The sequence below is a fragment of the Acipenser ruthenus genome, chromosome 21 (assembly GCF_902713425.1).
Source record: "Acipenser ruthenus chromosome 21, fAciRut3.2 maternal haplotype, whole genome shotgun sequence".
In the NCBI taxonomy this organism is placed as follows: domain Eukaryota; kingdom Metazoa; phylum Chordata; class Actinopteri; order Acipenseriformes; family Acipenseridae; genus Acipenser; species Acipenser ruthenus.
The window spans coordinates 3,125,796-3,139,898 of record NC_081209.1 but is presented as its reverse complement, the minus strand read 5'-3'; the positions used below and the strand labels follow the sequence as shown (position 1 = coordinate 3,139,898).

The 14,103-nt window shown below is 43.7% G+C and overlaps 1 protein-coding gene across 2 annotated transcripts; it reads right to left on the bottom strand.

Annotated features, from left to right (window-relative positions):
- Nucleotides 1-778: 778 nt before the first annotated feature.
- Nucleotides 779-13,679, bottom strand: LOC117963196 (cytosolic arginine sensor for mTORC1 subunit 1-like). Of its 2 annotated transcripts, none has more exons than XM_034902320.2 (9): nucleotides 13,383-13,679; nucleotides 9,427-9,497; nucleotides 6,804-6,997; nucleotides 5,454-5,589; nucleotides 5,033-5,153; nucleotides 4,611-4,724; nucleotides 4,128-4,210; nucleotides 3,709-3,803; nucleotides 779-2,260 (listed from the first exon to the last, which is right to left on the bottom strand). In XM_034902320.2, the coding sequence occupies exons 1-9, from the start codon at nucleotides 13,493-13,495 to the stop codon at nucleotides 2,192-2,194; spliced, it is 996 nt and encodes a 331-aa protein (XP_034758211.1). In that variant the 5' UTR covers nucleotides 13,496-13,679; the 3' UTR covers nucleotides 779-2,191. The 2 variants fall into 2 exon arrangements, with proteins under 2 accessions (XP_034758211.1, XP_034758210.1); XM_034902319.2 differs by having other exon boundaries at nucleotides 5,033-5,156; nucleotides 13,383-13,678.
- Between the last annotated feature and the right edge of the window lie 424 nt (nucleotides 13,680-14,103).

Here is a 14,103-nt window from a genome sequence, read left to right as displayed (position 1 = left end):
TTAAACAGCAGGGATGGAAATAAGACTCCTGTTGCATAGCAGTTTCAACAATTCCAGGTTTTAATACAAGCTTGATTAGCCACAGTGTAGAGGTAACAAGCTCAGGTGTGTCCTATTAAAACTCATAGTTCAATCAGGAATGGAACAGACTGCTATGCAATGGGAGCCTTATGTACATCCCTGAACAGTCAATTTTGGGCTTGTTTTCCCCCCCATACGTGTGTTGAGTATGGTTAAGACATATACTGTAGCTTCCAGCTCCAATAACTGTTTCCGGTGCATGACAGCAGTGTCAAGCACTGCTCATTATGGTTTTGAATAACAAGCCAATGTAGTCTATAAAAAATATGAGTCTGCTTACACTGAAAGAGGCTCTAGCTAAAACCTTTTTTTATAGGTCGTATCTATACATTTACTTTGAGTTTTACTAACTGTCCTCTCAATGTGATTTTTCAAGAAATGTGCAATTGCCTATCAAATTACATAAATGATGCCACACGCACACACAACAAATATAGCAAGGATTATTTTAGTAGTTTTGTAACATTACGTCCAGCCCTACCGATAAACCTGTTGCACACACAGGTGAGAAGCACTTCACTCAGCACTCACTAGAGGGCACCATTGAGCTTAATGGCACCTGCTCACAGATTCATCCCAAGGCAAGTGTATCACGGAGCGTACAGTTTTCAAGTTTACCAAAGAGTCTATCAAAATCAGACACACTTCAGGGATTCATAATTTAGACAAACAAAATATTAAATGGAGAACTTCATAATAAATTCAACATTCTTTAATGAACAAAGCAGCATCGTTACAAACGTTGTACATAATACTTTTGTTTTGTTATTGTACAAAAATCTGCAATTATACAAACAGAAACAAATATGACACCTCTGCAGTGGATCTGAAACCCTAAAGCACACTGGGTAGATATTGCTGTGCTGTTCAGCAGAAACTCACCAACCAACAAAACAGCACAAGTGAAACTTTCATACAGAGAGCAGCTTCTAACAAACGACCCATTCCAACGTTGTATCCACACATCGACCAGGCTTTTCAGTGCAGTTAGGATCCTTCAGGGGAGTCTCAATGTGGACCACTGCTCCTCAGAACTGCTGATGGAAGACTGAGAATTTCGACTTCTGAACTGAATCTCAAAATTACAAATACTACACTATCTATATAGTTACAAAATTCAAATAATGCTTGCCATGGGTCAGTATTAGTCACTAAGTTTAAGCAATACAACCTCAATAGGAACTCCTTAAGCGTGGAGTTCGGGCCATGGCTAGAGAAGCAAAAACATGTGCATATCTGTGGTCAGCATAGTGAGACTTCAGAAGAATACATTTCAAATCAAGTGTCATTGTAAATACAATCAAGTAGGCACAATAAACGTGGCCCACAAGACCACGATAAAGTATAAAAATTAGTACAAAAAACTGATTCGCATAACCCCTGCCAGCTGTGGGGAAACAAGGTTTGCCACCATTAGCTGTGGGAGGAAAAAAAAAAAAAAAAAAAAAAAGTGGCAATTCAGAAACCAGCTACTGCTTTGGGTCAAAATAAAGTGCGTCGATTTGTGATATTCTGACCAGAACTTTAAACTCGCCATCCTGAACTCAAGGCAGCTTTCGGAGAAACGTTTGTCAACTTCACACGGTTTCCTCTAGTCTCTATTTCTTTTTCCAGATTCTCTGGGGCAGCCCAGTGGAAAGGAAGCTCTCTCCCAGTTTCCATGCGGGCTCTGCTTATCTGCGCAGCTGGAATTTCTGGGTTCCTCCTTATTTCAGCACCAATAAAACACACACAGCACCAGATCCCTCTTCTGGGGTTGGATTAAAGCACGGCAGCTTTTTTTTTTTTTTTGGTTCATTGCTAATATTTACATCCTGCCATTAAACATCCTGCCCAGTGCATCCCCACGATGTAACCAGATCCAAATTTCCATCTCATTAAAAGAAAGGAAGACCACACCAGTGACCCAATGCAAAAAGGCTCGTGACCATCTTTCAACGTGGAAAGGGTTGACCACGTTAGTGTTCTCTCCTCCTCCAAGGCAGGGCTGAAGGCTTGCTGCGGCAAAAGGTTAATAATTATCTTAGCTCTGCCGTGCAACCCCCAGCCCCCCAGGAGGCGATCTCTCAGTCTCGCTCTCTCAGTCTCTCTCTCTGTGTGAAGGAGCTGGTCAGCTCACAACCTCCAGTCTCTGCTGCTGCAGCATGGCGATCACACTGCCAATATCCTCCTCAGGAACCTGCCAGGGGGCAAAGCAGAGCATGAGCTCAGGGAACAGGCTGAAAAATGGATGTGTGTGCGTTTGGTGCATTTTAAGAGATGCAAGGGGCTGTATTTTCAATACCACTCTTTAATGCCTTCTACTTTTCTTTAAATAAATCAAAATGATGACAGTGCAACAGGATGCAACTGAGCTACTCCTAATTCCAATAATCATTAGAATGCTAAACACTTCCAAAAAAAAAAAAAAAAAAAAAAAAAAAAAAAAAGAGTGTTTTATACAATTGAGCTGTTAGACAGGCGGTGTCCTAGAGGGTAGTGGTTCTACTACAATACGTACGGGAATGAGGATATTCAGCCCATCAAGGCTCATCCCTTGTTAGCACACCAGTCGCCCTTACTGGGGGAACACATTTCAAAGCAGACTTATATATATATATATATATATATATAAAAAAATGTTCCCAGTGTTTTAGATCCTACAGTGATGGCCAAAAGTTTTGCATCACCTAGAATTTCTGGATTGAGATGATAAATGAACAGACTTTAGATCTCTTAATTGAACATCATGTAATAAAAATGATATCACAAAAGTCTACCTAATAGTACAGTATTTCATGTTCGATTTTGAAATGTCACATTTTTCAATGGGTCAGTTTTTTTCATGAAGTACATGGAGAATACAAAGCGGCATGTAATTCAATATGTTAACGTAACATTATTTCAGCAGGTTTCATTCGACTTTATGAAGCAAAATGAGTTCATTCTATGGGGGGGGGGGTGCAAAACTTTTGGACACAGCTGTGCTACTTCACCTGCTCGGCTATTCCATCCATTTCTAACTCTGTCTATTCACGGTTCCTGCAGGACTCCAGATCTGCAGCACTGGAGAACCTCATGGGACAAGGAGGCACATGACTGGTGGCAAAAATACCCAGATTGCCATGCCATGTAAAACTGTACGTTACAAAACATGGTTTTACAATAAATGCAGTATTGCACAGTGATGATTACACACACATCACTGGTTTGGCTGGTGTGCTTAGAGTCAGTGACACAAGAAACATTCTGATCTTACATCACACATAGAGAAACATTTCTGACCGAAAGAGGCGATGTGGGCTGACTCTGCAATCCAGACACAGCTTTGGTGTTCAATATGTGAGCTACACTGCCATCTAGTGTCATAAAACTGAACACACACACCAAAAGACTACTTCACAATAGAAATGTTATCAACAGTCCTCCTGCGTTACTCACAAAACTTTTACTACTAATTTAGTTTTCCAATTGTGTTTTCCTGTGTAGCCTAGCCTGCCAGTCTAGGACGGATAATTATTCTTTAACTAAACTGTCGTTTTAGAAATAACACCAGGTTTTAATTAAAGCGACCTGGATTTCAATACCGATCACAGTATAACAATATCACAGTGGCAGTGACAGAAAGGAGTGAAGAGACAATCTTACCAATGCGTGGTCGAAGCTAAAGGTGCTGATGTAATAGGCAGAAATGTCTGCCTCTGCCAGCGGCTGGGAGATCTGAGCAACAATCCCACACTCGTCTGAGCACAGCGAGGGGAAGGGAAGAGAAGCAAGTTAATGACACAACAACACTCCCACAGCATGTCTACGGCATATGAAAATCACCCATGCAAAATGTCATCAGATTCAAATGAGCAGTAATCAAGACACAGACCACAACAGCACAGACGATGAACTGCAAGTTGCATGACCTGCAGACCCTTGTAACAGATGTCCAAAATCAGCGGCTTGACATTGTTCACAGAGATCTTGAAATTATTGGGATCTGTACATTTCATACCTGTAATGGCTGATAAGACATAAGTGAAGATGTTACCAGGATGTCCCAGAGAAGTTGCACTCACCGAAGCCTAGCGGCTGCCCTCCAATGCGCACCATTCTCCAGAGCTCACCAGAGGAACTGGTAAACAAGAGATTGGTCGGAAACCTGCACGCGATACAAGAGCACAGCTTAGAATTTCCAGCAGCATCTGCCGCCTGCAACACAGAAATGTCTTGTAGCAAACAGGGACAGTACAAGTTATTTAACATCTGATTTACAGCACACAGTGCTGTGTGCATTGCAAGCAGTCCTGGAAGAGACAGTTCTAGTGATGCACCACTAGAGGGGGTTCTAGTTGTGGCGTGTTTACACATTTAAGAAGTTTGTTGTGAACTATTAGTTATTTCCTGTAAAATGTAGAACAAAAAAATATTTCGCAATTTTCTGTTTTGCTTCTTCAAACTTGCTAATGTTATTTCTCACCTTCTACGTCAATTCTATTTCCCCCCCAGGATGTTTGCATGCACAGGAAACATTTCTAATAGGTATTCGCAGCCCTACTCACCGTCTCTGAGTTTCGGTATCCATGACGATGGAGATGTAGCCATCAATCAGAGAAAAGGAAAAGAACTTGATATAGTCCAGCCCCTGAGTGGGAGGAGCTTCATCCTTCACAGAACTGTCATGACAGGGAGAAGAACCAGAGGACTCAACATACACCCGAAACAGGACAGGTCTGCCAAATCAAATAAATTGCTTCGCAAAAAGGGACCCTACAAAGGGGGTTGCTAACGGGTGCCATCGCTGGTAAGAATCTGCAAAAAACATACAAATCTTAGAAATGTTATAGTTTGATTTTTGCGTTTAAAACTTTACTTATTAATGATTTGTCATTGATTTCTCATCTCCATCTGGAATCTAAACTTGGGGGGGGGGGGGGGCATGGCCCCCTGAGCCCCCCCGCCCCTGGTGCCGGGCAGGACTCACCTGTTAGAGTAGAACAGCACGTCGATGAGGGTGGTGGCTATTGCAGGCAGGGTGTCTGGGTCCAGACTCATCACACAGAACTGGTTCTGTGGGCTCAGGACTGGGTGCACTGTCAGCTTCACTGCTGAGAAGACAGACTTCAGTCAAACAGGAATTAAAAAGCACTCAATCAGTAATGATACAGTAACCGGGAGGCGACAGCAAGGCGATGCATGTTAAAATATTGCCTGTCCCTCCTTCAAAGATTAAAGGGTTGAATGCAGTCATCCAGAGAGGCACAGAGCTCTGCCGTCCATTGCACAGCAGTGGGAGTGATTCCAGGTTATAACTCGAGTCTGCGATCCGTACACTTTAATTCAGTCCAGCATGGCTCAAAGTCTAATTTCCAGCCCTGCTTCAGTTTGTCCTCGGGGCTCCTCACCTTCCTTCCCGTTCTTGTGGAAGCCATTCTGCATGTCCTTGCTGTGCACTGGGACGGGCTCGCCCTCTTCCTCCCGGTAAATCTTGAACTCCTCCTCCAGAGTGTGGATGACCACAGGCAGGTCCTTCTCTCGGACCTGAAGGAAACAGCACAGTCACTCAGCAGTCTCCCCATCTATACACCTTCCTGCTGCCAGTATAGGAGGGGCTCCACACACTGAGGGGCGGCACACTCACAGAGTCACCACTGTTGGGGTTTTGTGGCGTTAATCTAGAACTGATTGTTGTTTTCATTGACAAACTTCAGTGTCTAAAAATGTACACATGCTTTTGGAACGCTGTCCATCAGGTGGCCATAAAAGAAACAAGCTTGTTTGAAATTACAATAATCTCATCTTCCTTTACAATTTTTTTTTTATAAACAATGAAATTGAAAAAAAAAATGTTCACAGATTTTTGCAAAGTGCAACAGAACCTTCTTTTCTTTAAAACTATCTGCAGCTAGCGAGACTTGCTACCTAATCTGAGCTTTTGCTTTGAGAGAATTCCAAAGCACCTTGTTATGGAAACACTTCCTACACACCATTAATTGCTTGAGCCAGGAAAATAATTTTAAAGGCCGCCAACTAATTAACTAAACAGATCTGTGCTTTATCTTAATGCCCCTCTACTCTTCAGAGGGCCTCCGCTCATCTCCATCCTTTGCCGTTAAGATACTACGAACTGTATATTTCTGCTGATCATTTCTGTTTCTTTCTGCAAATAGTGCTGCTGTGGAAAGTGTTTGTCACAGCATGCTAATAAGACATGGAGAGAGAGAGAGAGAGAGAGAGAGAGAGAGAGAGAGAGAGAGAGAGAGAGAGAGAGAGAGAGCGAGCGAGCGAGAGACCACAAGGAGGCGGGGCGATCTCACAATACACACACAAATGGTGGAGAGCTGATCAACAGTCGGTTTGGCAGAGTAAACCGCAAGAACAAAACAAGAGTGAGAAGCAGGGGGTCCAACTGAACAGCTTTGTAAAGACAAAACTAGCAGCAAGGAGAGCAAAGAAAAAGGGAAAGTCCAAATATCTGCAGACTGTAGAAATATGTTTGATGCTCTTCCCAAAAATTGTTCATCACAAATTAAATTACTTTTGGAAAAAAAAATGCAAATAACAGAGCTATAAATGTCTAACCATCTGGGATTGTGATGTGGTGTGGTATGTCCACAGCTGCTATCAGGGTCATACAATAGCAAAACCAGGATTGGATCAAACTGCTATGTAATGGGAGGCTTATTTCTATCCCTGCAGAACTAGAGAGAGGAGAATACACATGAGTGAGAGAGACCGAGAGATGCAGGTCTAACCAGGATGAAGTCAGTCTGGTAGGTGGACAGCATGAAGACCGAGACGTGCTGCTCTGCCAGCGGAGCGATGACGGACTTGGCGATCTTGGTGACCCCCACGGCCTGGGAGCTGCTGGAGGCGTTGCCGTTGGAGACCACATTGAGTGGCAGCCAGGTGGCGCCTTCCACCTGCAGGTGTTCCAACGAGGGCAGCTCTGCAGAGACAGGCAGGAGAGACTGGGAATGAGAGCAGGATCCGACAGACAGAGAGAGAGAGAGAGAGAGAGAGAGAGAGAGAGAGAGAGACACACAGACAGAGAGAGAGAGAGAGACACAGACAAACACACACAGAGCAATCCAGAAATCTGGCAAACACCCAGAACTATTAAACACTTCTTCAGCTAAACTTTGCCCGCTTGTATTTCGCTGTAATTTAGAAAGACAAAAGTAGCAACCTCCCATTTCCACTGCAGCTCAGTTTCACCTTCATTAGCTTCCTTTTGCAAAAAAACCATGCTGTTTTAAACCCACCGCCCCTCTCCCATACATTGAGTAAACAGTCACAGCGTGCTCCCGACTGTTGTTCTGCATGCGTGCACCCTCTAGAGGTGTAAAACAGAATAGCAGGCTGGTCTTAAACACATAAACAGATATCAGGCAGCGAGGTTTAAAGCAGGAGGGTGGCGTTTAATCAAGCTTCTCAATCTGGGGGAATCAGGTATTTTGCACCCTCCTAGTCAATCCTCAGCCTCTCTCGGTGTGCCGAGGCAGAGGAGCCACAGCAGCCACCTGCTCCCCTGCAAACCCGCTCAGCTGTCACTCAGGTCTGGGGGCAGCTCAGGGTCACTGGAAACTCGATCTGACCTGTGAGCGTTCTGATGGAACTGTTCATTCAGCCTCTGCAAAGGGTCACGTTTGTGTTTACGTTCTAAAAGCAGAATGAACGTCAGACTTGATGTTCTAACCGTGTGTGCGTGTCGGTGTGTGCGTGTCAGTGTGTGTGTGCGTGCGCGCATGCAAGCTTGCTGTTTTGTAAAGTAATACTGCAGCACAGGATTGAGCAACAGTTTTGGTAGCCAAAGGGCTGGGAGGCAGTGAAAAATGTTTTGGAGATATTATATAACATTTTACAGGTCGGTTTTGTCATTTAAAATCACTACAAAGCAGATTTAAAACAAAACAAAACAAAACAGGCAAGAGAATACCAAAGAGAAGGGTTTGTAATATAAATGGCATCCAATATTTTCTCCTGGGCATATTATTATTTATTTTTTAGCAGACGCCCTTATCCAGGGCGACTTACAATTTACAAGATACCACATTATTTTTTACATACAATTACCCATTTATACAGTTGGGTTATGTTCCCACGTGTCCCGTCATGTGCACATTTCGAAGAGCACATTACAAGAAAGCATGCATTGTCTCAACCACTGTATTCATTTACAACATCCATCAACAATGAATGGGAAGATGAATGCGGTACATCATACACAAAAGCACACTTAAAACTTACTGAAAAAGGAAAAACACAAGTGCACTGAGCACTAAAGAAACTCACACAGCAATTACCGAGGTATGACGTCTGTCTATATAGAAACTAAACAGAGAACTGCACCCTTAGCAGCTTCACTGTAAATCTATTCAATAGACAATGACTCCCGTGCCTGGCGTCAGCAGATTACTATTCAAAAGCCAGTTTTCTGGTTGAATATCATGCAGAAGGCTTTCTGGTTACTGCTGTTTGCCAGTCGTCGTGCCCCCGCGACATCTACAGTTACCCCAGATACAAGCTGGCATCACAGGTCAACACAAAGGTGATTTATGGAGGTCTCGAGCAGCTATTTCTGTATCCGTGTGCCTGAAGAGACTCTCTAGCTTTGGGTCCTCCTTTTACAGTAATATTTCCACCCCCCTTGGAGTACAGCGAGCAGCCCTTCATTGACATTGTGACGGAGGACGTGCGTTCTCCTTTCACTTCAGGTTTTAGAAGGGTTTGATTAGTAGCCGATTCACACTGGGAGTGTGGAAATGAACAGCTTCCTAATTTGGGGAATATTTTAGGGACCCCCCCTGCCCAAAATGAACTGTTTTGTATTGGATAAGTGAAAGCCTGAAACAAAGAATCTCAGAGAGAGTTTGTGTGCCGAGCCCACCCAGGAGAACACTCCTGCATGTCCCTACACGGGGTTAACATCACACGTGCAAATTAGCCCAATGAAATCGAGTGTGTGACTCCATCGCTACAATAAAATGACTTGGAGGACGAAGTGGAAACGGTTTATTGATTAGACCGGCACGGTTACATACACTAGCTTTGAAGACCTCAAAAGCCTTCTCCTGTAAGTGCACATCGAAAATTTGTTTTTAGAACAATATGGTTTTTAATCAAGAATAATTATTTAGTATTTCATATCAAAGTAGCCTACTTGACTGGACCGCGCTTTTGAAATTTGAAGTGTCTGTCCCATTAATAATTTAATGAATGAGGGTTACAAAAATAAGCCTGTAAGTTTAAAATAGCAGTCCATTTGTTTTTTTAATTATATCAGCTGTTTTAAGATGCTTATGATGCTCCTTGCCAAACCAGCAGGAAATTCTTACATAACTACACAGGAAAAAAAAAAAAAAATGAGTACTTTACCTTTAAATCCTTCCTCGTCCAACACCACTGTGTAATTGTCTGGGGTCTCAGTCAGGCTGAAGAATTTACACCTAAAAAAACACAGGGAGAGTTTACTGTGGCTCTCAGCACCATGGGGACAGGGATTCAGGCTCTGGGGTAGCTTGTGAATACTGTACAGACTGGGCCTCTGCAGTGATATGGTACAGTACTGTACATCAACAGCATTTAATGTCAAGGGGAAGGCATACTGAATTTCTGGGACACCTTCATCAAAACCCGGGCGATCCAGGGGAAACAGATGAGAACCCTGCTGTCAACACCTCACAGTCTGCGAAATATCCAGGGCTTTTTTTTTTTTTTTTAAATGAAATATTTTGTCAGGGCACGGAGGCCAGTGCATTCAAAACAATCAGGGCAACAGGATTCAAGTTGTTTAGAACATGTTTTGATGACTGTTGGCCCTGGAGGTAATTATCAGCCCTGGTAAGGTTCAGATTACAGTATGACCACAGAATATAAACACGTGTACAGAGCATGGCTCCTCTTTCAGCTGGGATTCAAGCCCCTCATCTATTTTAAAAAGGGAATGTTCTTGATGAACCAGGACATGCAAGTCAAACTGCTGCCGAGGTTCAATCAAGAGACGCTAATCAATGCTTATTATTGATTCCCACCTGACTAAACCGTCAGCCTTTTTTGGGCAGATCCATAAATGGGCCACTTGCCATTAAAAAGGTCTTTGATTTCAAAGAGCTAAAATGAAGAACTATACCTCTCTGCTCAGTGAGGATTCAAAACCCCAGCCTGATTTACAAAAAGGGTCATTTCAGGCCCAAGTATCCCTACGTGCTAATTTACTTTGAGCAACAGTCCTACTGAAAACACTCCTTCAACACGGCTGAATCGTGCAGGTGCTGCCAGCAGCAGAGCCTCATAGAAACTCCACGCTGCTGAGCAGAATGAGAACAGACCAGTTAAAGAAAGCCATAGGAGAAAACAGCAGGTCTCGGTAGATCTTCTGCAAGGTATGTTTCTACTGCACAGCTGTTACTGGGTGTGTGTTTCTGCTGCAGCTCTTACTCAGCATAAAGGGCCCGTTTAATTTCCTCACAGGGAGATGAACAATCGCTCCCTCTGAATCGCTAACTCAGCAAGCCCTCGTCCTTTCCGCCCTGCCACTTCCTGTTGCCCTCTGACCCCACTTGGAACTATACTTCCTAACAGTAGGGCTTCCTGTCAGAGGGAGCTTAGTGGAGTTGATTTCCTGTTTGTCTTGGATTAAAAAAGGTACACTTGGTAGTGTAGGAAAAAAAAATCATATATTTATATATTTTCCTTCATTTTACTTCATTTGTATTCCTATCCCGAGTACTGTGTGGTTCATTTCTCATGTGTAACTGGGTCAGACCGTTCTCTGGCGTAGAGAATAATATCCCAATAGTCTCCCTCTGTTCTGTGCTGGCTGAGGCACACTCTTTCAGCATGTTGTTTTACAAAAGCAGCCTCTCTTGGTGGTTGTGACTTGAATCAATGATACTGCTAAGCTTTAGCCTCCCGCTCTCTCCCTCACTCACTTCAGTGAGGGAGAGAGTTGTGAAGACGACTAGCCACCTGTACAGTAAATGGGTTTTCATTTTTTCATTTTAAAAAAGAGAATTTGAATGGGGTTTTACCTGACCTAATTAATACAGTAACCAGACACCTAACTAAAAGAACTAAAATAGTTTTTTGGTTTTGTTCCTGAAGCATGGATGAACGATCGAGCCAGCCAGCATGACAGGGAATCTGCAGCTCAGCACAAACGAACAAGGGGGAAGGTCAAGGGCGCCAGTCTCCCAGGCTCATTAGGGAGAGACACTTCCTACACTGTGTCCACACAGGCGAGTACCAAGATCCCCATTGTTCCAGGATCACAGGCTGCATCGTTCCAGCTGGCCTTCGTTCTGCAACAAACTGAGCACTGAATCTGCCATGCACATCCCCGTCACCTTCTCCAAACTCAGGAGGGGAGGGGGGACACTGTACTGTATGCACGAAATCTGCCATGCACATCCCCGTCACCTTCTCCAAACTCAGGAGGTGAGGGGGGACACTGTACTGTATGCACGAAATCTGCCATGCACATCCCCGTCACCTTCTCCAAACTCAGAAGGTGAGGGGGGACACTGTACTGTATGCACGAAATCTGCCATGCACATCCCCGTCACCTTCTCCAAACTCAGGAGGTGAGGGGGGACACTGTACTGTATGCACGAAATCTGCCATGCACATCCCCGTCACCTTCACCAAACTCAGGAGGTGAGGGGGGACACTGTACTGTACGCTTGAACCCAAAGTTTCATAAGGTGCTGCATTACTGTGGTGGCAACAGACGCTGAAGTCTCTTATCGGACAGGTTATCAGTGGCAAACAGTATGGGGGTAATGAGGACACATGGGCAGCACAGTACAGTAGCGACAACCGAGTAAGAACAATGATATAAAAAGGCAGCCAAAGAGAGCGTAGGTACGCCACTGAGATGAGAGATGAGCGGGCAGGGAAGGGTCTAGTGGAACTGCAGTGAAGGTGGCTCAGATACAGTGCTGGAGTCATCAGTATTCCATGGTGCTCTTCCTGTGCACAGACACGTGGGAGGATGCCACCACTGTGACAAACGGGGCTGCTTCTAACAAAGCTGCGGAGCAGTAAACATGTTGTTGAACTACCTGATCTGCCTGCAGGCGCACAGTAACGAAGCACCTCCGACGACTCTGCAGCACCTCCACACAGCCGTCACACAAAAACATCTGTGTACCCGACTGGTCCTTTCACTGACTGTCAAGTATTTGCACCAAAGGAATGTTTTTAATGATCATGCAATCGGTAGTTGGGCTGCACACATTCGGTCCCTGTGGGTCTCCCTATGCACTGCTCAGTAAGTCGCCCATGCTCCCAGAGGATGGACCTGGAACAAGCACTAAGCTGCCTGGAAGACAGATTGAAATACCACAGGGATCCCAGGCTTCCCCGTAGTAGCCAGGTGTTAGGAGTGTTCAGCAGGGGGCCATTCAACACTGTATATAATAATACATAACAGAGGATTTCCAGGGACTTGCTAAACATTGCCACACAAGCAGCCATCAGACTTCTGCCAGTTTAGCTGTGCTCTCTCTCTCCCGCACACACTAATACGCTCCATGCTGCGACAGCTACATGGTAAACCTGCAGTTTAACTAGTTCACATGACTTTACCATATCAAATGTTTGTGAACTTGGGAGACACGCAAATTAAAACGCGTCTAGAGTCCAATTCACACAAGCAGGGGGGGTTTTTTGGCCTCCGAAATGTTTACTGGGAATGCGTTCTGCGGACGTGAGTTTTATTTAGGGCATGTGTTAAAAATTAAACTTTAGGAGTTTCATTGAAAGTACATGTAGCGCATTCCATGTCAAACGCCTCACAGCACTTTGCAGAGTATGTGAAGCGCAGTACAAGGTGCAATATGAAATGCAGCCCGTGCATGCTTATTTTTTTTTGCAACAGACAGCCAAGTATATTAAAGAGAGCCCTTTGATGACTAAACCGCTTCCACCTTGCAGGACTACCCATAGAACACACCCATACATCATCTACCAATCCTGGCTTTGCAAAGTAAACTTGTGTCTGGTATATTAAAAAAACACACACACATTTTGTAACCCTTGTCACGTGACCATGAAGTGAATAACTTAGTAAATCGTTTAAAACCGAGTCCCTCGAATATTAACAGCGCCTTTCCGTTTTTCTTGTATTCTAGAAATTTCTTCGCGGATGATTTAGAGGCCCAGTTCACTCACTGACAGTTTGGTAAGTGATGCGCTGAAGTAACATACTTATTAAGCGGCGCAACTCAGTAGCAACCTACTTTCTGAACTCGCAAACGTCCGATTTGGGAAATAAAAATAGCAAGACTTTAACTTGCGACCTGAATAAATCCACAACGACGAATGCTTACCTCGTTTTGTTCCGGAGAAACATGAGTTTGATCAGCGAGTGGGTGAAATTCACCAAACCGTCCTTGCAGATGCTAGTCACTCTCAGTCTATGATCCAAAATGTGCAAATCCATATCTTTGAATTGTGTTAAAAAATGTAATAATAAAATAAAAACAGTGCGACCTAAAAAAATCCCAACGACAAACACGGTCCCCAGGAAGTTTTGGATGAAAAGTGGAAATCATGTATTTGCATGCCGCTTCGGATAGCGCTCTGAGCCTCGCGTCAGGCTGCTCCACAGAAGGGGCATTTAAATGAACACGGACCTGCAGTTGTTTCCGCCCTCCTCTGTTCTTAAAGAGACAGGGTTTTTTTATTTATTTTTTGTATAAAAACAAGTACGCATACATTCGTAAATGAATACATAAACACCGTTTTTATATTTATTGTTAATGACTGTGTACTTATTATAATCAACATATTTATAATAATAATAATAATTGATAGATAGATATGTCCACATCTGATTGTGATGTCCGTGCATGCCATGTATATGACGTTTACATTAGACACTGGGACGGGTTCTCATATGAAATGGATATTAAAATATACGTACAAACCAATCCGATCCTGTGCTTGCGGTGTGCACATAGTGTTTGATCAATTTATATTGCTGATATTTTCAAAAACGTCATCTTTACAATTCCAGTAAATGTACACTGTTGGCTGATAGTATTCAGA

Coding starts and splice junctions, on each gene's coding strand:
- LOC117963196 (XM_034902319.2), bottom strand. CDS start 13,495: ATGGATTTGCACATTTTGGATCATAGACTGAGAGTGACTAGCATCTGC. Junction 4,725..5,032: donor GTGCTGTTCTACTCTAACAG/GTGAGTCCTGCC, acceptor CTGTCATGACAG/TTCTGTGAAGGATGAAGCTC. Junction 3,804..4,127: donor AGGGCAGCCGCTAGGCTTCG/GTGAGTGCAACT, acceptor CGCTGTGCTCAG/ACGAGTGTGGGATTGTTGCT.